The sequence below is a fragment of the Hevea brasiliensis genome, chromosome 9 (genome assembly GCF_030052815.1).
Source record: "Hevea brasiliensis isolate MT/VB/25A 57/8 chromosome 9, ASM3005281v1, whole genome shotgun sequence".
NCBI lineage: Eukaryota > Viridiplantae > Streptophyta > Magnoliopsida > Malpighiales > Euphorbiaceae > Hevea > Hevea brasiliensis.
In genome coordinates, this window is record NC_079501.1 from 478,454 (window position 1) to 503,144 (window position 24,691).

The window sequence follows — 24,691 nt, forward strand, 5'->3', positions numbered from 1 at the left end:
CTAAGGTGGATTAAATGTTTAATAATCTAAATTTTCCCTTAATTGTAATTATGCCCCAAACTTCCATCATTTATTTTATGTACCATATTTTTAATTTTCATGACATTTTCAAAGTGTGCTATCACTCATTTTTAATGGACATTGAGGTCAAAAGGCAACTCTAGGTGTCAATTGATCAAAATGCCCCTATTCGATTTGTATTCCCTATTTTTTGGAAACACCGATTTTTGTTTGTTTCTTAATTTTTCATTTTTCTTTGTATTAATTTATTAATTTTTCTTTGACATTTCTAATGTCATTTATACCTCAATAGATGTTTAATTAGGTCCCAAAAATATTTTTTAGGGTTCCCCGTGGTTCAGGGCTAGTCAACGGTCCTTGCCGCAACTTTCCGGTTCGGTCACCCATCGCTACGGTTTTTGGCTCATTTAACTTAATCACATTTCATTGCTCTTATTTTTTTCTTTGTTTTTCTTGTATTTTTCTCTATTATATTTCATTATTTTATATCTCCTCACTAACATTTAAGTATAATTCTAAGCATCCTAGCTGTCCGGACAGACACTGATCACTGGAACAGTAGAACGCACTACCGAATATAGGGGTGTTACACACCTACACAAGCTTCAGAAACTTACGCGGGTTGACCCTGTGTAATGTTACGCGGGGCGTGCTTCGATAATGAAGAGAGAAATTTTAAGTTTGAGAGAGACAGAAAGTTACACAGGTCCCTAAATGAATTTACACGGGCTATGTAACTTAGCAAAAAAGGGAAATTCTAGACAGAAGGTTACACGGGTCCGAGGACTGTGACCCGTGTAGTGATACACACCCCATGTATCATGTTGTAGACGCGATACCTAGGACGAGAAATGAAGGGTCACAATGACCCTTTAAATTCTCCTAACACCCCTTAAACTCCCTCCTACTCAAAAACTCTTCCTCTCCAAGCCTCTTACTCCTTAAAACTCTCTCAAACCTCCTCTCCCCACATAAAATCCTAGCCTTTCCTCCTCCCAATGTCACCAACGGCACCTGCTAAGAGACCAGTAAGAAGAATGGGCTCTTCCTCCAGGCAAGGAGGAGACTCCTCACCCTCACCTCCTTAGCTATCGCCCCAGCGCCCAAGAATAAGGCCAACCCCACCTGACAACCACAACCTCCACAACTAGCACAACTTGAGTTCTCCATTTTCTGGCCATTCCGCGATAATGCCCACAGAGATTTATGTGCATGGCTAAACAACAGGAGAATTATCTCTGCCAAATATATAGATTTTGGGTTGTTAGAACAACTCGGTGTATGCAAGGAGGTTGATGGGCTGCTTGACAGCATTGGGTGGACTAGATTCATCCAACTCCAATTTTTCGCCTACCAGGACACCACTCTGGAGTTCCTTAGCAGTTTCAAGGCCACCTTATGGCCCATAAATCGAGAGGATAGGGGGAGGATCAAATTTTGACTACTTGGCGTTGATCAAGTGATGAACATTGAAGAGTTAAATGCGGTGTTCGACTTTAACAGTGCTAAATTCTAGGAGATCTCGTAAAATAGGATGATCTACAAGAGCATGGATTTTTGGCTCTCCATTGCTTTGAACATCGATGTTTATAACTCCAGCAAGTCCAAATCCTCCAAAATCACTGGCCCTGCTTTTACGGTACATGCACCAGCTAGCCGCCCACACCATAACGGATGGGTTTCTTCCTGTGCAACCACCTTCGCCGTATATCTCACCAGTTGACAGGCCACATAGTGCTCAGCGAGCTCATGACCGCCATAACACTCCATTTGGGATTTGTCCCAGGGCATCACAGGCTACGCTTAATCCCTAGCATCGCTAGAATTGATCAAGCCATCTGCATATCCATGGGAATATGTAAGAAGGTTGGGAACACCTGCTTCCTAATCGATGCCGAAGGGAATGTCATCCCCAGGGGAGACGAAGTACGGGAAGAGCCAGGTGAACCATCACAAACACAAGAGGAAGCCCAAGAGCTACTCCACCATGAATCCCCTGCTCGAGTGCCTCCCTACACGCCACCACCGATAGACCCCGTCCTGGCATACCTTCAGTGTATGGAGACCACCATAAACAAAAGGATGCAAGCGCCCGACGACAGTCTCCAGGAGGCCCACAACAAGCTTGACATGATAATGGAGAGACTTGATGGAGAAGGACCATCATCCCCATCAGAGGCTTTTTAGAATTAGGACTATAAAATAGGCTCTTTCATGTAAAACCTTATATGCCTTAGTCCTAATCATTGCTTATAGGTCTCTATTACTTGCTTTTTGTCCAAACTTTCAATTCTTTATACATAATATGCTTTCTCATAATTTTATATGCTATATCTTAATTTTGCATATTGTGTTGACATTGAGGACAATGTCAGATTTGAGTTTGGAGGTACAGATGCATTTCATGTAATACATTCATTGCATTTCATTGCATTGCTTAATGATATCCGTATTATACTTGTGTATCAAAAATCCAAAAATTTTTGTAAATTTTGAACTTTTGAAATGTTTTTAAACTTAGAATTGTAACCACAAATATTAATAAATTAATAATTGGACTTCATGGGATTGAATGTAACTGGATAAGCAAAAAGGCTTTAATTTATTATCTGTGAAAAACTTAACCACCTTAGTGGAGCTAGACTAGTTAAACCCCTTCATAACTATTAATTTGTCACATTGAACTTGCAAAATTAGAAGAAAATTTTTAAAATACAAACAAACCTAAAAATGCCTCACCAGCTTTAGAACATGTCTCTGGGACCTATCGAGGCAAAATCCTAGCATATGTTTGAAAAAGAGATGATTTAGGCATTCTTTCATTTAGCCCAATTAAGCCTTAAGCCACCCTTAGTTATAAGATACCCCTTACAGCCAACTTGAGCCTATATTTTCACCTGTATAATTTTCCTTGTTTACTCACACATATTTACCTAGCCCCTAGCCTAAACACTCACCTCACCCTTTTGAGGAAGTCTAATGTATGAAGGATAGGTATATCAAGTGTAAAAGAAAACATGAGGAGAAGATGAGAATACCAAGAAGAGTGTAAGTGTGCAATTAAAATCAAGGAAAAATTTTTCTTTCTAACCCAACAAAAGCAATGAGTTTGGGGGAGAGAACAAAAGGGACATAAAAAAAAAGGGTCCCAAAAATAAATATCATGACAGTATGCTTGGTACTATAAAAAAACCCTTCTTCCCCATGCAAAATCAATAAAGTAAACTTGGTATACTTAGAACTGAAGGAGCGGAAGCGCGAAAAATACAAGTTTATACCATTGAATTCAAAAATTTTCACCTAGGGTCACATGCATCATGCAAGATTTATTTTTATCTATTTGATTTCAATGATAAACAATATATTAAAACACTTTTAATATGTTTTTGGATCTGTATTTTCCATTTAAGATTTTTAAATTAATCAGATTAATTTTAGAACCCTAGATTAAATCAAGAACAAATACGCTAACTTCTTGATGCACTGCAGTGTATTTGTGCCTTTCGGATGCGTCTTCAGGACACCAGATGTAATACCCCAAAATTTTAAATTTTATGAGCATTTTTGGTATTTTAATTTTATTTAAATTTTAGGAATTTGTTTTTTGAGATTTTTCGGATTTTAAAAATCGGGTTCGATTTTCCGAAAAAATAAACTTTAGTGATTTTTAAAAATTAATTTAAAGACCAGGTGGCAAAACTAAAAATATATTTGGAGTCTATGTATTTTTCTGAGTTTTCTGGAATTTTTTCAGAATTTTTGGACCTCATTTTCGGTCCCGAGGCAGAGTAAAAATTTAAAATTTTGTATTCTGAATCGAACCGGACCGGATCGGACCAGTCGAATCGGACCGGCCTTTTTCCTTCTTCCCTTTTTCTTCCCCGCGCGCATCGTCCCTCTCCCTTTTCTCTCTCGTTTCTCTCTCCTCCCCTCCCCTGCCGCCGGCCAGCCGCCTCCCCTGCGTCCTCCCCTCGCCGTGTACTCCCGGTATCCCGGCCAGTGTAGCCTTGAGCCGGAAAGCGCGCGATCTCCCTTTCTCGTGGCGTTTCGGCTTCCGGCCAAATCCGGCCGATCCGCCACCAATTGGACCGGTCTTGTGTCCAAAATCATCTACTCGGCGAGCTTTCCATAGACACCAAGAACGCCAAAATTAATCGAGCGGATTGTCCGATTTTTGCTCGGGAAGATTTTAGCCCATTTCGACTTTTGGGCTAGATTTCTCGAAAACCATGAATCCCACGAGAAAACCGAGGCCACCAGCACGCTCCATTCATCGAGAGCTTCGCAACGACATAAATTTCGAATTTTTCCGACACCGTTTTTCGATGGGTCCCACGGAACTTCGCAGTATTTTTCTGAGCATTTAATGAGCTTAGAAAATTCTGAAAAATTTATGTACTAACCCCCGTGTTATGGGCTTCATGTAGGTATCCTCGATTCGCGGAAATTCGGCGATTGGCCAAGATGCGCAAATTTGGGCGAACGGACAGATTCTGGAAAAGTCTCCGAATTGGACCGAGGTTTTGGCTAGCCCCCCCCATTTTCAGACGTCCCGAGCGCGTTCCCGAAGTCGGAATCGGCAAAGGTAAACCCGAACCTTTTTTTTTTCGTAATTTTCTAGTGCTTAAATAGGATTAAAAATCCATAAAATATTCGTGGTAGCTTAGAAAATTACGATTCTTTTTGCAATAGCTTAGTAATATTGCTAAGGACCGCGGGGCAAAGTTTTATAATTTTTAGAGCTTGTTTGGGCAGTTTTTGCAAAAATGATCAATAATAAGGACTAAATTGAAATTTTGCGTATTGTGATGGATGATTGATTTGATGGGCCCAGGAGGGGCTGTGTGATATGATTGAACTGTTGATATATGGATTGTGAATATAGAAGTGCGTTTTTTTGCCCTTTTGCAGGTTGGGTAGGTCCTAGGTATAGGGGAGACTCTGCCGGATTTTCGGCACGACTTAGGACGTACTTGATCTTTTTCTTTGTTTGTATTGAGTCAAATTTATTAAATAGATGTAATGTAATTGTCAGGTGAGCCGGGACAGCCTTCTTCCTCCGCCCAGCCGCCACAGTAATTTGTCGTCAAGTTTGTGAGTAAAATATTAATTTTAATTGTAATTTCGATATTATTATATGTTCAGCATGCCCATGCATCACTTATATGCATATATTTATGTAGTTAAACTCTAGGCACGAATTATGTTGCATTCATAACTGTTAATGTGCCATGAATGTTGTTGTGGTAATTTGGAGCAGTGTGCGTGCGTTGGCGTGCGTGTGATGTGGTGTGGACTATGGATAGGACGGGGCAGTCACGGCTTGAGTAATTCGCTGGGACCCGATCCTTCGAGGGGTAGTCACGGCTTGAGTAATTCGCTGGGACCCTCGATTTGGTTATTAAGTGGAAGTCCGAGCTTGAGTAATTCGCTGGCACCAGGTTGGATTTAAGAGAGCTGTATAGGGGATCAGCTCCCATATGTTATGATTGATACTACAGGGTGTGTGAGTGCTCCAAATTACCTTTTTGATGTTATGATGTGAAAATGTTGTTGATGTTGCATTTCACTCTCTACAGTGCATTAGTTCTAGATAGTTATAGAGATTATGGTTAAAATTGATATTTTACTCTCTGACGAAACGCTCACTCTGTTCAATATTTTTTCAAACTCTGAGGAGGATTTTATTTTGGTTAACCTGCTTTTCTCCCTCGCAGGTCAATTATTACCGTTTGTATAAACTTGTTAAATCTTAAAATTTCTGCATGTGTTAGAAATGTTATTTGATTTGGGTCTATAAACTAAATTATTATTTTGGGACCTGTAAACTTAATATGCTATGCATGTTTGATGGATTGGATGAGGGAGCTGAGCTCCCATTTATTATTATGTTGATGAGTATGTGGAGGGTGAGCTGAGCTCCCCAATTGACTATATATTGTGTTTACAGGTCGGGTGAGTCGAAAACTCCCCGTTGGTAAGTCCATTTTATGGCCGGACTCTGTCCGTTTGTTTTCTTGATATTGGGCCCAAATGGGCCTTAGAGTTGGGTTAATGAACAGTTAGGCTTACTACGGGCCTCGGGGGCTTTAGGCTGGCCCAGGTCCTAGTGCCGGTCCGGCCCATAGGTTGGGTCGTGACACCAGATGTTATCCCTCTAGTTTGTCCACACCAAGAACACTTATGGCAGCCCTTGAACAGCTTCTAAAGCTTTTCTATTAATTAGAAAATCAAGTTCTGCCTTTTAAGAGATTAAAGATGTAAACAGGACACTAGAAACGATTTCTAGTATTTTTAATTCAAGAGATTGTTTGCTAATCTCTTGGAATTGGTGAGAGATGAAGAAGAAGAGAAGGGAGACCTTCTTGGGTGGCGGCACCAAAGAAAGAGGCTACTGGTTATATTTTTTTTTTCTTTATAACAACACTTATATAGCTAGGTCAACACATTAAACCCTTGCTACATGTCACCCTCTGATTGGTTCTAGGTTTAATTGACCCAATCATATTGTGCCAAGTGTCAAACCTATATTTAATCTTAATTTTAATCATCTTACATGATTAAAAGACATTTGGCAAGCTTATGTATAATGCCATGTGTCACCATCTCATGGTGCCACATGTCACCCTGTGAAAAGACCAAAATGCTCCTATGTCTTAATTTTGAGTTCTCAACCCAAAATAATTATTTCTCTTCTTCTAATTAATTTATATCAAATATAAATTAATTAATTAATCTTTATTAATTAATTTCTCATTAATTAATTCATATTTAAATACTTTAAATATAAATTTAACTTATACTGTATATCCAATAATCTAGATTTGATTTCAAGTCATGCTAGGGACTTTGCAATCTAATTGCAAACCAAACCTATTTAATTAATCAATTAAACTCTTTAATTAATTGATTAATTAAATCATATTTAATTAGGTGATAACTTGTGTATGTGTGTGACTTACTAGGCTCATCACTAATTGGCAATGAGATATGATATCAACTCTTAATATCATCAGAACTCTTTCTTACCATAAATGATTTCTCTAAATTATTTTATGCACCTCATAGACCATGGTTAATACTTAGCATAGCATGCCATGGTCACCCAATTAGTAATAAGGTTTACCTTAAATGAACCTATAATCATATGTTACCATGCACTAGAATCTCTCTGTTACAAAATCCCAACTCAAGCTGGAGTCATGGTTTATGTCAAACTCCATTTGCTATGAATATTATGTTCTCTTTTAATTCCAGTTCTTGATTAAAAGATTTTCTCATCAGAAACTTTTTTCTGATTAAATCTATCTATCCTGGCCAGGAACTTGAAATATCAAGAACAATTAAATGAACATAGGATTTTATCTCTATTTACTTAGAGGAATAGATTCCATCTTGATTAACACCTACCTCCATATATAACTAGTAGGAGCCAACACATGCCCATATACCCATACACAGTACAAGTATGAAAGCAGTATCAAACTCAAACCACCTATATACAAGATAACTGTGCTATCTTAGGTCTAAAGATTATATACACTAATATGATTTATGACAAAACATTAACAAGAGTAAACTCTATGTGCTTGTCATAAGTGTCACTGGTTTGGCCTACTTATCATTTATAAGTGCCTATCATGTTTGTCATATGGCATGAGACTTACCATTCCATCTTTTTTATATCTCATATAAATAACTTGGGAACAAATATGAATACAATCTTTCTGGATAAGTCATGTCCTTATTATGAAGTATCCTCGATTGTGAACCTATTTATGATACTTTGTGCTAAAAATACTGTCACTCATATTCTTAATAACTTAAAGAATAGAATTTCTAGCAAAATATCAATGGACCTTTTCTATTACACATAAATATATTATGTAAATGGAAAAGTGGAAACGCCTTTTATTAATAAAATATGTACAAGATACATACTAAATGATATGCTCTAGGGCATACTACTAACAATCTCCCGCTAGCACTAGAGCCATTCATTATAATATCTTAGACCCATCTTCTCAAGATGTCGGTCTAGCTGAGTCTGTGGCATAGGCTTGGTGAATGGATCAGCTGAATTTTCAGCTGATGCTATTTTCTGCATGGCTACATTGCCTCGCCCAACTATTTCTCTGATAATGTGGTAGCGCCTTTCTATGTGTTTGGATTTTTGGTGAGACTTGGGTTCCTTAGCCTGTATGACTGCTCCATTGTTGTCACAGTGTAGTGGAACTGCTGACTCAATGGAAGGAACTACTGTAAGTTATGTTACGAACTTCTTTATCCAAACAGCTTCCTTTGCAGCATGTGATGCAGCAACATACTCAGCCTCAGTAGTGGAATCTGTAGTCGCGCTCTGTTTGGAACTCTTCCAACTGACTGCACCTCCATTACAAATGAACACATACCCAGAGGTAGACTTTCTATCATCGATATCTGATTGGAAATCAGAATCAGTATAACCATCCAATTGCAAGTCTCCACCTCCATAGATCAATAATAAATCCTTAGTTCTTGTCAAGTACTTAAGGATATTCTTGAAAGCTATCCAGTGTTCCAAACCTGGATTGGATTGATACCTACTAGTCAAACTAACAGCATATGCGATATCCGACCTAGTACACAACATTGCATACATTAAACTTCCAATAGCCAAAGCATATGGAATCCTGGCCATCTTATCTCTTTCTTCAGGTGTCTTTGGAGACATCTCTTTAGAAAGATGGATACCATGTCTCACTGGTAACAATCCTCTCTTGGAATCGAGCATGTTAAACCTCTTTAACACCTTTTCCTAGTATAGACTTTGGGACAAACCAATTATTCTTTTCGCTCTATCTCTACAGATGCGAATCCCAAGAATATAGGTTGCCTCCCCTAAGTCTTTCATGGAGAATGTATTTGACAACCATACCTTTAAAATTGTTAACATACCTATGTCACTACCCATCAACAATATATCATCCACATATAAGACAAGGAAAGTGATAGCATTATCACTAACCTTCTTATATACACATGGCTTATCCTCATTTTTGATAAAACCAAATGATTTAATGGCTTCATCAAAATGGATGTTCCAACTCCTTGAAGCTTGCTTCAACCCATAAATGGATCGCTTTAGCTTGCATACCTTGGAACCATCTTGGGATTCAAAACCCCTAGGTTGTTCCATGAAAATGTTTTCTTCAATGTATCCATTGAGAAAAGCTATTTTGACATCCATCTGCCAAATCTTATAATCATAGTATGCAGCTATTGCTAATAGAAACCTAATTGATTTAAGCATGGCAACAGGCGAGAAAGTCTCCTCATAGTCGATTCCTTGCCTTTGGCGAAACCCTTTCGCTACTAGCCTTGCCTTATAGGTCTCTACCTTTCCGTCAGAACCAATTTTCTTCTTGAAAACCCATTTTTTCTCTATAGGTACAATACCTTCAGGTGGGTCAACAAGATCTCAAACTTGATTCTTATACATGGAATCAATTTCAGATTTCATAGCATCAATCCATTTTGAAGAGTCAATATCTGATATAGCTTCTTCATAGTTAAGTGGATCATCTCCATGATCTACTTCTTCATGAGTAAACAACTCTTGTTCTTCTTCATGAAGGAAACCATATCTCACTGGAGGGTGAGATACCCTGGTTGTTCTACGAGGAATAGCTGTAGATGTTTCATCAATGGGTGTAGGTTAACCAGATGGATCTATATCCATCTGATCTATTGGTTGGTCAGAATTCTCCAATTCGAACTCTATTTGCCTTCCTTTGCCTCCTTCTTGAACAAACTGTTGTTCAAGAAATATGGCATCTCTACTCACCACAACCTTTTATGATGTAGGCAAATAAAAATAATATCCAAAACTATCTTTTGGATATCCAACAAATCGACCTTTTTCTGATCTGGTTTTCAATTTATCAGTGTTCAGCTTTTTGATATAAGCTGGACAACCCCAAATCTTAACATGCTTAAGACTTGGTTTTCTTCCATGCCATATCTCATAAGGTGTGGAAGAAACTAATTTTGATGGAATCCTATTCAGAATATACAAAGCTGATTGTAATGCAAATCTCCAAAAGGAGATTGGCATATCAGTATAGCTCATCATACTACGTATCATATCCAATAGGGTACGATTTCTCCTTTCAGATACACCATTCAGCTGTGGCGTTCCTGGAGGAGTCAGCTGGGAAACAATGTCGTGCTCTCTCAAGTATTCATCAAATTCAGTACTTAAATATTCACCTCCACGATCTGATTGAAGAGCTTTAGTACTCTTTCCTGTTTGATTTTCTACTTCAAATTTGAATTCTTTGAACTTTTCAAAGGATTCATGTTTGTATTTCATCAAATACAAATACCTAAACCTTGATTTATCATCAGTAAAGGTAATAAAGTAATGAAAACCGCCTTTAGCCATTTCCTTAAATGGACCACATACATCACTATGTATTAGCTCCAAAACATTTTCAGCCCTTAGCCTTTGTCCAACAAAGGGTGATCTAGTCATTTTGCCCTGAAGGCAAGATTCACAAGTTGGAGTAGGCTCAAAGCCCAATGAGGATATAATTCCCATTTTCTCCAATTTTGCAATCCTATCTTCTACAACATGACATAACCTTAAGTGCCAAATATATTTTGAACTTGAGTTGGTTTTCATCATAGCATTGCATTCTTTTATATTACTATACTTTGGGCAGTTCCTTTTCCAGTGCCCATCCTTCTGGCAGTGGAAATACTTTCCTTTGCCTCCATCAGCTTTAGTATTCCCTTTTTGTTTTTAGCTATTTTCTTAGAAGGACCAGGAATCTGAGGTTTCTTTTTCTTATTGCCCTTCTTCTTGTTGGACTTTCCAGCAGAAGAAGATACAATCAAAGCAACCTCTTTTCCTTTATTGTCCGGCATATTCTTTTGGGCAATAACCAACATGTTGAGTAAACCAGCTAAGGTGCATTCTTGTTTAGTCATATGGAAATTTGTCACAAAACTCCCAAAAGACTCAGGAAGGGACTGAAGGATCAAATTCGTCTGTAGTTGGAAATCCATGTTGAAGTCAAGATGTTCTAGCTGCTCAATCAGCCGAATCATCTTGTGGACATGATCCCCAACATTCTGTCTCTCAAAAATCCTCATGCAGAATAGCTGTCTAGATATCTTATACATAGCATTCCTACTGTGCTCACCATACATGTAACACCCTTATTTGCATAGCCTGGTATATGTTACTGTTCCGGTGATTGGTATCGGTCCGGAAAATTAAGAGGATTAGAACTGTGTTTAAGACACCTAGAAAAGCCCTGATTGAAAATAAATAGTGATTACCAGATAGAAAAGTAAAAATGAGAAAAACAGAACATAAAAGATTAAATGAGCCGAGAGTCACAGCGATGGGTGACCTTCTCGGGAAGGACTACGAAGTCGATTTAAACTCAAATTTTGAACCGTAAAATGTGACGCTACTGTCCTTAGGACTATTACGAACACATTGGAAAAGAGAAAATCACGAAAAAGAATTGTTAAGCTAGTCAAATAATTAGGTCAGGGATCCGGAAGAAATATCAAATAACTTGTAAACCGGATTGAACCAGCAAGCGGCAATTTAGTCAATTCACCCCTAGAGCTGACTCCTGACTTAACTGTCTAATAAAATCAGAGAAAAGAAAATTTTGGGATCAAGAATTAAATTAAAGAATTAATAGAAAAATAAATAAATAAAAAAAGAAAAAGTAAAAAGTGATGACATCATGCATGACCTCATGCATGATGCAATAAATATTATAATTAAATTTAATTAATTTAATTTATGGTCTTCCTAAAGGATAAATTCATAAAAGAAAAAGAAAAGAAAAAAAAAAGACTTCATCTTTTTCAAAAACGTGAACAATCTCTCTCTCACCTCTCCCTCACCAAAACTCCATGGAAGCTCATTTTGAGCTTGATCAAACCTTAAATCCCACCATAAAAATTAAACTTCCATCATTAAATCTTGATTTCAAGCTTTGATAGAGAACTTGACAACAAAAAGAAGAAGAAAGGAAAAGGTTTTGAAGAGGTGAAAATTCAAAGTAACGTTAGTAAGCAAACTTCCATTTCTTAGTTTAATTTTTATGTTTTTGGTTCAAGTAGCTTAGATTTTAACTTAAAATTAAAAGAAAATAATTGTTGGAGGACAAGAGGAAAATTTGGCCAGCTAGGGTTTTAATGTGTATGTGCATGAATTTAATTGAATTCAAAGTGTAGGTAAGTGCGTATGAGTATGGAAGTGATGTTTGGATGCATTGTAGTAGTTAAATGTAACATATTGGTGAATTAGGGTTTGGCACCTAGGGTTTAGAAGACAAAAATATGAGAATGTGTTAAATAGTGTGTTGGACTTGGTTTAAGGTGAAAAATGGTCATTTGTGACCAATTAGAGTATGTTAGAAGTATTGGAACTAAATGCAAATTCGGATTGCTTAGGGTCATGCTGCAGGCAGCAGGACCAAGGTCCCTTTGAGGGACCAAAACTGAAAATTTACAAGTTCAATTGGTGTGAGGCCATTGGGAATGAAAATAGACACAAAATGGAACATTTTTTATTTAGGAATCCTGCACAAAAAGTGACCAAAACCTAGTGAACAAATTGACCAAATCCGGATTAGGCAATCTGACCTGTATAAAAATGACCAAATGAACAATGTTGGTTCATTTGGCCATAACTTGGGCTAGGCAGGTCTAAATGACCTGAAATTTTACCAGTGGACAGCTGAGATATAGAACTAAAACTTTTATGAAGAACACAAATCCAAATTATGCCCTTAACCAAGTCATTTGGCCCCCCAAAGTTGGTGACCTAAAACTGCTAGAACCAGTTTGGTGCCCAGAAATCTGGGTTATGTCCAATCTGGCAGCTATGATTCAAATGGTTATAACTTGAGCTACAAACTCCAAATGGAGTGATTCAAAAAGGAGAATAAAGTTAAAACAATAAGGAACATTTTCTATGGAGAAGGTTTTGCCAAATTCTAACAGAAAAATGACCAATGGAATGGTACAACATAAGACACCAAAACTAAAAATTTATAATTTTGTCTAAAAGACTTAAAATTTGAGAAAACAACCAAAGCCAACAAATTAGGTAACCAAAATGTGGTATGTGGGTGAAATTAGAATTCCCATACCTATTAAGCATTAGAAAGTTAATAAATTGACTTGAATAGTACCATAAATAGTAACCCCGAAATACAAATTTTAAAGAACGTCAAGTTTAGCATATTAAATCTAGGTATAAGTAGATTTGAATTTATTTTTGGAGTTATGATAAATGGTGATACTGAAACACTGTGAAACTGTGTGTTTCAGTGGAAAAGAATACCGGGAAAGAACCCGAGACATTGAGTCAATGCCAAGAGGCGACTCGTATAAGGTTTGTGCACAACTAACTATTTTGTTACTTTTCACTTCTAAATTGATTTGAACAAGTTTATTTTATGATTTATAATTTTGTTGTGTTGAGGATTTTAATTTGTTGAATGAAATTGTATAAATTAAATATAAATTTTCTTATGCATTTAAGGATTTATTGCATGGTTTTGAGGATTGTAAATTTTAAGTTTGATGTGTTACCAACCTTGAGCATGAATTTATGATAATCAAATATATTGATGATTTGTAAACACTTTGTAAATAGAAATTGTTTTGAATATGATTTGAAATCACAGTTGACATGGCAAAATATGTTGTGAATTCTCATTAGCTTGTCTAGTGAGATATCTCCTCCACTAGATGGGGCGAGTTCCTTCCTCTCTGGCTTGCCAGTTGGGGAAGAGTTTGAATGAGTACTCATATATACTAGCTAGTCTTTGTTCCTCCCTTTTAGCCTCGATTATTGGGAGAGTGTGAAATGTCGTGGTGTGCAACATGGCATCTATTTGAATTTTGGGTCATGGGTTCAACTGTGTGAATTGTTGGCAATGCCCTTTAAATTATGCATAGTTTGATAAATTGTGGTTAAAATAAATAATTTGTCAGTGATTCAAAATATTTTTGTATTGTTTCCGGATTTAAAAGAAATGTAGATAAATAGTTACTATTTGATCCAAATGTTATTCAAATGAATAATTTACATGAATGAAAATATTGATTTCTGAATGTTATGAATTTTAAAGAATTTAGAAATTTTAAATTTTTATTTGTTATGAATTGTCAAGTATAACTTGTATTAAGTTTTAAATTATTAGTTTGTGCACCACTGAGTTCACCACTCAGCGATAGCTTTGTATGCTGTCGCAGGTGAAATGAATAATAAAGCAGCTGAGCAAGATTTCTGAAAGACATAGTGAGACTATATTCTGGTATATCATAGGTATACCCTTGTACTTTAGATTTTGATGTAATTCTATAATTATATGTATGAAATTTCTTTTGAGCAGTTGTACCAACTCTTTTGTAATATATTTTTGGATTGTAATTAAATACAAATTATTATAAAGTTATCTTGAGATTTTATGTATTTATAAAGTTTTGCACTACTAAATTTTTTATGATCTCATGAATGTAAATATTAATTTTGTTACCTTAATGAGAGGTTTCAATGTTTGATTTAATTTAAACTGTGCATTGAGTTGCTTGTGTTGATTTGTGAAATGAGATTGAATAATGGAGTTGTGATTGAGAAAAATATAATGGGAGTGTCTTTATTTTCAGGTTTTGAAGAACTGTTTTCTCAAAATACAAACGGCACTCTGCCGAATTTTTTGTAAAAATTGCGGAGATTTTAAATATCTAAAAATTTAGTTTATGTTTGGACTTTAAATAAAGGTTTTTAAAATCTGAAAAAAAAAAAAAATTTCACCCACTAATTTAAAAATGAACCAAAATTGTTTTAAAATCCCTTGTAGTATATTTAATGGGTTACCGGTAGGCGGAGTACGGTAATTCATTAGGTGTACTACAGGAGCATGTTACATCTTACGAGGAGTAAGGTGTGACAATACAACTCTTATAGGTGAAGGAGGATCTCACTCGCACTCTGCATGTTTTCATGCTGCTTCTGTAACTCATTACTCATAGAAGCAAGCATGTAACACTTAGCTCTCATATCATGCTCCTTCCACTTGTCTAAAGTTTCATGTTCCTCTTGGGTGGCCTCTGGAGGATGCTGGTTCACCGGCCAGAGGGAAAATGAGAGAGAGAAAGTGAGGGAGAGAGTGAAGTTGGGGAGAGAGAGAAAAGGGGGGAGGGGGTTTGTGCAATTTTGAAATTTTTATTTTTTTTTTTCATCTTTAAATTACACTTTCAGTCCCTAAACATATTGGATATATTCAAAGGGGTTTCCAAAATACAAATGTATGTACAATTAAATAATAAAGAAAATAATAATAATAATAATAATAATAATAATCACATTAACAATAATTAAATTAAATCTTAGAACCAAGGTTAATAATAATGTAATAATATATCTTGTTAATTGATTTAATATTAATATTTAAAATTAATCATTTCAATTAAAAATGGATTATTAAATAATTTATAAAATATGTTTAGAAATAACATTAAAATATATAAATGAAAGTTTTACAAAAATTCTAAATTAGTTAGATACTATTAAAATAATATTTAAATATCATATAAAAATATAAAATTTATATTTTTAAAATTCAGATTATTACATTAGTTATCATTGCATTCGATATATAATTATAATGAAATAAAACATTTAAAAGTTTAAGAAATATTAAATGAGAAATTTATAAAAAAAATTAATAATTAAATAAATATTAATTAAATATATTTAAATAAATAAATTGTGATAATGATAACTAATAATTTTTGAAAGAAATAATAAAAAAAATAGTGCAAATAAAAAAAAATTAAGAGTATTTATGTGAAATGAAAATACTTTGTGAGAAGAGAGTGTTTGATGTGTATTAAATATCTCATATGATATAGCATATATAGTTAAACAAATTAAAATCATTTAAATAAAAAATTAATTTATAATTAAATATTATTTAATTGAAAAATGATAATAAACATTCAAATTCAATTTTTATAACACAATTTTTATAACAGTAAAATATTTCTTACTTACTTGGCCATTTCAATTAAATCATCATAAATTGGCTATAATAATAATAATAATAATAATAATAATAATAATAATAATAATAATAAATCTTAAGAAAGTGAAATAAAAAAAAGTATTAAATTATTAACATAAAAAATAATACATATTATTTATAAATAAGTCAAATCTCTATATTTTATTATTATAACTTTTTATATAAACTACACTTTTTATCTCTCAAATTTTTTAATAAATATTTCATAATAAAAATAATAGAAAATATAACAACGTAATAAAAATATTTATTAAAGATATAAAATAATTTAAAGTTGAATAAATTATATGATAATTGATTATGAGATTATAAATTAATGGTTAATTTTTTTTTAAAATAATAGTCATTAATGACATTTTATTATTATTATTATTATTATTATTATTATTATTATTATTATTATTATTATTATCTTTTAAATTATTTTTTATTTTAAACTATTATTATTATTATTATCTTTTAAATTATTTTTTATTTTAAACTATTATTATTATTATTATTATTATTATCTTTTAAATTATTTTTTATTTTAAACTATTATTATTATTATTATTATTATTAAGGGTAACATGTGGTAAATAATATTTTTATATAAATAAATTTATAAAAAATTAATATAATTAATTTTTAAAAATTATATTTAATTCCAAAATGTCTTACTTTTTAAAATTTAAATTTTAAAGAAAATAATAATTTAAATCATAAGTATTAAGGTGGTATTGTAAATAACAATAATAATTAAGAGTGAAATAAAAAATTTAATAATTAGTAATAAAAGATAATATTTATGATTGATTATGATATCAATCAGGTCAATTTTTTTTTTAAACTAATAATCAATTATTATTATTATTATTATTATTATTATTAAGGATAATATGTGAAAAATAATATTTTTTCATAAATAAATTTATAAAAAATAATATAAATAATTTTTAAATATTACATTTAATCATGAAAGGTCTTAATTTTTTAAAAATCAAATTTTAAAGAAAGTAATAATTTAAATTATAAATATTAATGTAATATTATAAATAATAATAATAATAATTAAAAGGAAAATGAAAAATTAAATAATAATTAGTATTTATAAAATAATATAAATAATTTTTAAATATTGCATTTAATTACAAAAATTTCTTAATTTTTAAAAACTAATTTTTAAAGAAAATAATAATTTAAATCATAAATGTTAAAATAGTATTGTAAATAATAATGATAATTAAAAGAGAAATAAAAAAACTAAATAATAATTAGAATAAAAGAGAGTATTTATATAATATAACACATGGTAAACTTTTTAAAGAAAGTGTCATGATGTCATTTCCATGAGAATACATCTTTACTTTATATATATATATATATATATAGCTTTGATACCATCTGTCACGGGCCCAAGTTTTAGCACTCACTTGGAACCGTGTTGCACTTGGCTTTAACTCTTTTAAGATAAGTTAGCCAAGAGAGTCTCATGATAATCTATCCAATAAGATGAGTATATTAGCATGGGTTGGCAAGCCAATCGGGGAAAAATATCATAAGCATCTTATATGAATAAGCATCTTAAGCATAATAAAGAATGAGGCACAAATATATTAAGAATTGATTACTTCTCTTATTCATTTATCACAATCAACACAATTGGATCGACTGTCCTTATATCACTTGCAGACGGGAGGAACTTACAAGGAGTAGCGGGACAGAAACTCACCATGCTAGTGACTAACTATTCCAGTCACTCCACAGTAGTTAACTAGTCACTTTCAATGAGAATACCTCTTTGCTTTATATATATGTGTGTGTCTCTTTCTTTTATGTGCGTGTGTGTGTGTGTGTGTGCGTGTGTGTGTGTGTGTGGATATGGATTACCTGCTCATCCTGCAAAGGAAGGGTAACAGCTCCACTATGGCAACAGTCAATTATTGCACTAGAGCTCAACACCATAAGGGACTGGTCTCACTCTCAACAATTGTTTGCTTGATTCATCATCCACAATCATTCCTTCGCTTAAAAAAGTCTAAAGGACATAGAGTTATCATTTCCATCCACTTCACTACCGTCCAGGTAACCATGACCTGAGAAGTGGAGAAAATTCCAGGTGGTCATCATCATGTTATCTGCAGTCGGAATTCTGGAGGAGTCAGTTTACTCTTCTGCAGAGTCAGGCGGCCCCTACGGCAGAGCATAAGCTGGATACAGGTTGCTCACAGCAGGGTATGTAGGGCAGCGTAGGGATTGCTGCACTCAAATCAGAGATTCGGATGTTGTCTGTGTACTATATATACACAAGCAATGTTTATGTGACCTTATTCTTCATTTCCCTTTTGTAAGGACCTGTCGCTTTATTGTAATTATCTTTGTTTTTTTTTTTTTTCTAATTCGTTTATAGGTATAATTTTCAATGTTTTCATTATAAAACTATGGCTCCCTCAAGGGACTATTGGTAAAAAAAAGTCAAATCTTTGCATATTTAATAAATTTATTAAATCTTTTAAAACTTAGTAAAAATATCAAAAATTTAAATTTTGTAAAAGTTATAGCCATTTTTCATATAAATCAGGAGGCCAAATAATGTAAAAGTAACTACAACTTTTACAAAATTTAAATTTCTAGTCATCGTTGCTGAGTTTTAAAAGATTGAATAAACCCATAAAACATGCAAAGATTTAACTTTTTTTAACCAATAGTCTCTTAGTTAAGTATCATATTAGCGATGGCCAAGTGTCCTAGTAGTATTTATCCTAAATCCAAGTAAGCCGACTAGGTTTCAAGTTGTCCTAGTAAGAAAAATAGAAAAAATAAATAAAATGGCTGCTTTCTCTGCTGATCCCAACTGATACGTACTTCACTCTCTAGTCGCCACCATTTCTTCCTCAAATGAACTTATCTGTGCACTGTGCTCACATAATTAATTATTTTTTAGGCGCAAATTAGGCTTTACCATTAGATAATATATAAGGATTGGAAACTCAGGGAAATTTTTACAATTTAGCTTTTCAGTTCTCTCCACGCTACAACTCGAGTGGTTGGCAACTTGGTGGTGTTTTCCCATTTCCCTTCAACATGTTTTGTACATTGGACAAAGACACCATCATGGCAGAGATGTGTGTGTGTGTGTGTGTGTGTGTGTGTGTGTGTGTGAGAGAGAGAGAGAGAGAGGGGAAGGATTATTAAGAACTTGCACATCACATTTATGAAGAGGAGGAATGTGCCAAACAAAGTAAAAGATGTGACACAATGAGGATCGCGACGAATCTTGTTCTACAAAACAGCCAGTCAGTTGCAAACAAATTAAGATGAAAACCACTTCCTTTATATCCAGTTATAATCAATGTCTACTTTTATTCAAACTTCAGAAAGAAAAAGGTCTGGTATATACATCAAATGGCTGGCAGGCAGTCAATTGTGGCTCCTGTCAACAAAGAATGTGTAATATAAGATCAGAGACCCCCCATATCAATGAAACTTGATTAATTATAGGACTTGGACATATTTCATGCAAACTCATGCTTAGGATTTGTTTGCAAATGACATTTTCCTCTATATATTATATATTCATATGGATTAACCCAAAATCTTTTATCATCAACTGATGATCAACATAAAAGCAACGAAAGTGCATACCTGTCTCAGTCCCCCACCAATACTGCCTCCTGTCAAAAGCATGGTGAGAAGAGATGTCACAGCCCCACCGCCAAGGTCATTACCAGTATTTCGGATGGCAGCACGCATTGAATTGAGAATGCTCCCATATGTAGTCCCTTGTCCACGCTCAATGGCTTGGATGAAGCAATAAGTCATTGCACCTGTAGATGTTATCTTTGATAGAGCCTATTCCATAAGAAAAGATGAAAATTTTAATTTGACTTGAGAGCCAAAACCCATGGGAAATATAAATTTTTCATTGATGTTGTATCAAACCCAGAGAGAGAAAGGAATTCCTCTTGAAACTTACAGATGTATCAGCAGAGGTTTGATCGTCATCACAACCGCTGAAGGAAATGACTTCTCCACCACTTGTTCCTTTCCACATGCCAGATCGCGGACGATGGTCCTCCCATTTATATTGTCCACTCCTATAGCAAGAAAGCAAGATATGATCAGAACAAGGAATTTAGCATTCCAAAATTATTTCAAACAAGAAATACATAGACAATATAATAAAAGAAGAAATGAGACAACAGGCTGTTTATTAAGACAATCTATCCATACTGGAAATTTAAAAATCAACTTATACATGGTTACATTTATACGAAACTTCTAATTAAAGATATAGGCTGAATTAATCAGGAATCAAATAGATATATAGGATGAATTTGTCAAATATCACATAGGGACAGAATCCACAAAAATACATAAACTTAGGTATTTATTGAGTTCCATAAGATACAGTACATTGCTTCAGAAACTAGAAGTTTTCCCAATGCAAAAGCATGGTTGCAACAAATTTGTTAAATATAAATGACACCATTTCATTATAGGTTCAAAAGTGCTGAAATGTTCCTTTAGTCTCTCCATGTAAAGTTCACCCCAAACTACAATGTGAGCAATGAATTTAAATCAAAATTTAATAATATTTCTCATAAAAACTAACCTGTTCATTCTGCAAAGGAAGGGTAAATCCAATACTGTACCACTATGGCAAGCATCAATTATCGCATGAAGCTTAACACCATGAGGAAGAGGTCTGACAATTGTTGCATTGATTTCATCATCAACAATCATACCTTGAGTTTCAAAGTCTAGTGGGCATAGAGTTTCATCATATCCATCAACTTCATCACCATTATAGTTTCTTTGCCGTGAACCATGCCCTGAATAATGAAAAAGCAGGGAATCTCCAGATTGACAACCTTGTACAAGCCAGTATAATGCCATTCTCATGTTCTGTTTAGTGGGAATTCTGTAGGGATCAGTTTCCTCTTCTGCAATTCAAATTTCAGATGAGAATCGATGCTCAACAAGTGTACAACAGAACTTAAATGAGAAGAATGACTAAAAGTAATGACTTAAGGAAGATTAAGTAATAAGACATGGGAAACTTCATATATAGCTCATGAGTAAAAAAGCAACCATAACTAAAAGACAAATGACATTAGTGGACACCATTAATTTCCACCAGTACTTAGATAGCAACATATTTCCATCACTTTCTTTTAGCACCACTAGACAAGAAAGAGAAGAGAGACATATATGGCAATCTCATTCAGACTTGAGAATGTTGTCAAGTTCCAAATTTAATTTCTTTTTTCCTATCTCTTCCTTTGTCAACTAGGCAGTACAGACAGAGAAAATCTTAGAACATGGAAGAAAAGGAATTAGTAAAACAGTTTTTAACTAATTCTACCAGCTTCAAGCCTCATATTTTCTGGATGGCAATGAGATGTAGCAGTAAGAGAAACTACTAATGGCAATTAGAGTATTTTTTAACTGCTATAAAATAGATTCTCCCACAATGAAGCTAACCTGGAACTCACCCAGCAGGGGCTTCAACATAATTCTCACTCAACCCATTAAAATTGGAACTAACCTTCCATTAAAAAGTGTCAATTAATGGCAAAAGAAGCCCTTATATATGGCATAAAGTAGAAGATGGTAATACAAGATTGCTCTCCCCATAGGCCTTTCTCCGTTCTTGTAAAATTTTTGGTTTAGGAATATGCATAACTCAGCACCCTATGTCGATTTTGTAGATTCTCTAAAATCCGAGTTACAATATCAGTAAGTTAAAAGTACCAAATATGTTGCTTTGATGCGGAAGCCACAGAATGTAATTCTCTTTTTTTGTTAGACAACAATTTTGGAGAATGGTTCTGATGTCTTATATCTTTTTCATTTTGTTAGATAACAACTTGCAGGTGTGAGATGCTTTTTGTTTGTTTAGATATTTTCATTGAAGGAAATAGGAAAAAACACAAGAATATTCAGAAAAAGCTAGCGATCCAAACTTATAAAAACAGAATAAATACCAGTCAACATGAGAATAGAATCTTCGGGGAACTGAAACTTGTTGATTAGAAGATGGCGCATACACTTGGCGTCGTTTATGCATCCTTTGAGCTCATGTCTCGAGTACCTATACGATATCCCGCATATCAACGCCTTCTTCCTACCGTGCGCATTCGGAGGAGGCCCCGGAGGAGCGTGATTGTAGGGAGACGGCGGAGGTGGGGCGTATGTAGGTGGCGGGGTAGGGCCCGCGTAAGAGGAATGAGGAGCAGAGCGGGTATCGGCGATGTGTGTGACAGCCTGGCAAATAGCACAGCGTATAGATCGGGCGCCGGGAGGAAGTTGTAGCGGAGTCCGGCAATTGGAGCAGTCGACGAGCATGAACATGGTTTGGTAAATTTAAGAAAACAGTAAGGGTATATGTGGAATTAAATGAGATTAGCGCGATGAAAGTTTGAGATTCAGGATCAGGACTGGAAAATCAATTCCAAATGTTAGCGGATTTTCCATTCAGTAATTTATTATGTAGATAGTAAGACTCATTCGGGTGGAATTTGAAATCTATCGCAGCTAATTTAGATGAACTCAAATATTCAAGGCCCAGTTCATACCAAATGGCCCAATGGTTCCCAGTAGTTACGGGCCAAGGCCTAGGGCAACATTTCCTTTCGATACGGAAGACCAAGTGTTTGCGTATCCATGGATCTCCACTCTTCATATAAAAAGGCCAGTGAAGGTATTGATTTAGACTTAAGCTGGCCGCACAAGAAGGAAGGGGTTTCTGCTCTTCAATCTTCATACCCACCCAAAATGGTACTTTCTATCCTCCATCTTCATCTACATGATTGTTGTGTATATCCATGTCTTCTCTCTTATAATTTATATATCTCTACTTGTTTTATCGTCTTCAGACATGTCCTCCTTTATATAACTGTTTTATATAACTGGGTTTTAAGCTCCTAGTTCATTGCTTTATAAACCCTGGCAAATTGTATAGATTCGAAAATAATTTGTTTGGGATATGTCATATGCAAGAATTAAATATGCCTGACTTCGTTTGAATTATATCACTAAAATTGAGAATTGGCCAAAAAGTAATTTATTTGAATTGAATTCTATCATTCATGGGTTTTCCAAGCACAATAGGTGATCATTGGCTCTGATTTGCACGTTGACTCTAGTCTTGCAATTTTTCCTGTACTTCTACATATAACTTCCATTTTTGTTTCTATTGTTTTTTTAGACCAAAAGGACCAAGAAGGCTGGTATTGTTGGGAAGTATGGTATGTCCTAGGCTTTCTTTTTTTTTTTTTTTAACCGTTTATTCTTTGTTAAGCAGTTAAAGAGATGAAAACCCACACATTAAAAGACAAACAATTGTGTTTTTGCCCATGACTCAATGCTGGAACTCTTGTATGCCCATGCCTGACTACAATTACATGGCATGCTAAAGTCTCACTTGTATTATTCCCTGGGTTTGCAAAACCACCTGGCTGCAAAGATTGGAGTAACAGAGGAACTGTTATGTGTGGATTAATATCCTTGGCATATTAGATTTTAGTCTGACTATTTACTTGTATAACAGTCTTATAACTTGCTCATTGGCATCGACTCTTGTACGTGAAAGATTTTATGGGGCCACACATTTGGCTCTAACGGAGTAAAGAATGTTAACTAAAATATTCTCAGTTGATTATGATACCCTCATCCTCAGATCATTTGGTTGTCATGGATTATTTATAGCCTTTTGGTTTCACTTATGATGGATTACTGTTTTCTGTGCCCCATGGTTTTGTATCTTAGCATTTTTGGATCCTGTGCATGTCTTTTGAGTTCATGTATAATGTTTGCATGTGTTGGCATCAGACCTTTGTGGTTGGAACTTAGAAAGGTGGCACTTACAACAACATGTTTACATTGCAGGCACCCGTTATGGTGCTAGTCTGCGGAAGCAGATTAAGAAGATGGAGGTCAGTCAGCACAGCAAATTTTTCTGTGAATTCTGTGGGAAGGTAATAAGTCCAGCTATGCTGCATATCCTTAATCTTGTTATTGACTCATAGACCATGTGCTGTTTTCAAATATGTGTATACAACTTCTTGACTTTTTGAGCATGTCTTTAATCTGATAAGATATTTTCTGACACAGTATGCAGTGAAGAGAAAGGCTGTGGGTATCTGGGGATGCAAAGACTGTGGCAAAGTGAAAGCTGGAGGTGCTTACACCTTGAAGTAAGATGTCCTTGTGTGGTTTTTTTTTTGCCTTGCCTTCACCTTCTTCATAAATATGAACTTTGATTTAGTCTATATGTCCTTGTGTGGTTTTTTTTTTTTTTTGGTTCTAATTACTGGCCGGGCTGTAACAGTACTGCAAGTGCCGTGACTGTTAGAAGCACCATCCGCCGTCTTAGAGAGCAGACTGAGAGTTGATTATGTCAACGTTATCTTATGATTGTTTTGGGATATGGATGTTAATGTAATTTTGGTTGAAAATGGCCTAAATGGATTTATCAATTTTATTTTTTGTTTACCTGTTATGGACATCTTGTATCGAATTAATTATTATGGATCCTCCAATTATTACGATTGTTGTCATGGGTTATCAATTAT

General features: G+C 34.5%; 2 protein-coding genes across 2 annotated transcripts; one reads left to right on the plus strand and one right to left on the minus strand.

Annotated features, from left to right (window-relative positions):
* Window positions 1–19,300: 19,300 nt before the first annotated feature.
* LOC110663935 (metacaspase-1) lies at window positions 19,301–22,633 on the minus strand. The gene is made up of 5 exons (XM_021823432.2): window positions 22,103–22,633; window positions 20,728–21,058; window positions 20,089–20,209; window positions 19,758–19,964; window positions 19,301–19,545 (listed from the first exon to the last, which is right to left on the minus strand). Exons 1-5 carry the CDS (start codon window positions 22,467–22,469, stop codon window positions 19,486–19,488), a joined length of 1,086 nt encoding a protein of 361 aa, XP_021679124.2. The 5' UTR covers window positions 22,470–22,633; the 3' UTR covers window positions 19,301–19,485.
* Window positions 22,634–22,766: 133 nt separating this feature from the next.
* LOC110663936 (60S ribosomal protein L37a) lies at window positions 22,767–24,650 on the plus strand. Its single transcript, XM_021823433.2, has 5 exons — window positions 22,767–22,895; window positions 23,326–23,365; window positions 24,006–24,094; window positions 24,231–24,313; window positions 24,448–24,650. The coding sequence occupies exons 1-5, from the start codon at window positions 22,782–22,784 to the stop codon at window positions 24,509–24,511; spliced, it is 390 nt and encodes a 129-aa protein (XP_021679125.1). The 5' UTR covers window positions 22,767–22,781; the 3' UTR covers window positions 24,512–24,650.
* The last annotated feature ends 41 nt before the right edge of the window (window positions 24,651–24,691 follow it).

What these genes read in the sequence shown, in the direction of transcription:
- LOC110663935 (XM_021823432.2), bottom strand. Translation starts at nt 22,469, where the DNA reads ATGTTCATGCTCGTCGACTGCTCCAATTGCCGGACTCCGCTACAACTT. An exon ending in TTCTATTCTCATGTTGACTG is followed by an intron (nt 21,059 to 22,102) that starts GTATTTATTCTG and finishes TTTGAATTGCAG; the next exon opens with AAGAGGAAACTGATCCCTAC. An exon ending in TTCCTTTGCAGAATGAACAG is followed by an intron (nt 20,210 to 20,727) that starts GTTAGTTTTTAT and finishes TTCTTGCTATAG; the next exon opens with GAGTGGACAATATAAATGGG.
- LOC110663936 (XM_021823433.2), top strand. Translation starts at nt 22,782, where the DNA reads ATGGATCTCCACTCTTCATATAAAAAGGCCAGTGAAGGTATTGATTTA. An exon ending in TGGTATTGTTGGGAAGTATG is followed by an intron (nt 23,366 to 24,005) that starts GTATGTCCTAGG and finishes TTTACATTGCAG; the next exon opens with GCACCCGTTATGGTGCTAGT. An exon ending in GGAGGTGCTTACACCTTGAA is followed by an intron (nt 24,314 to 24,447) that starts GTAAGATGTCCT and finishes GGGCTGTAACAG; the next exon opens with TACTGCAAGTGCCGTGACTG.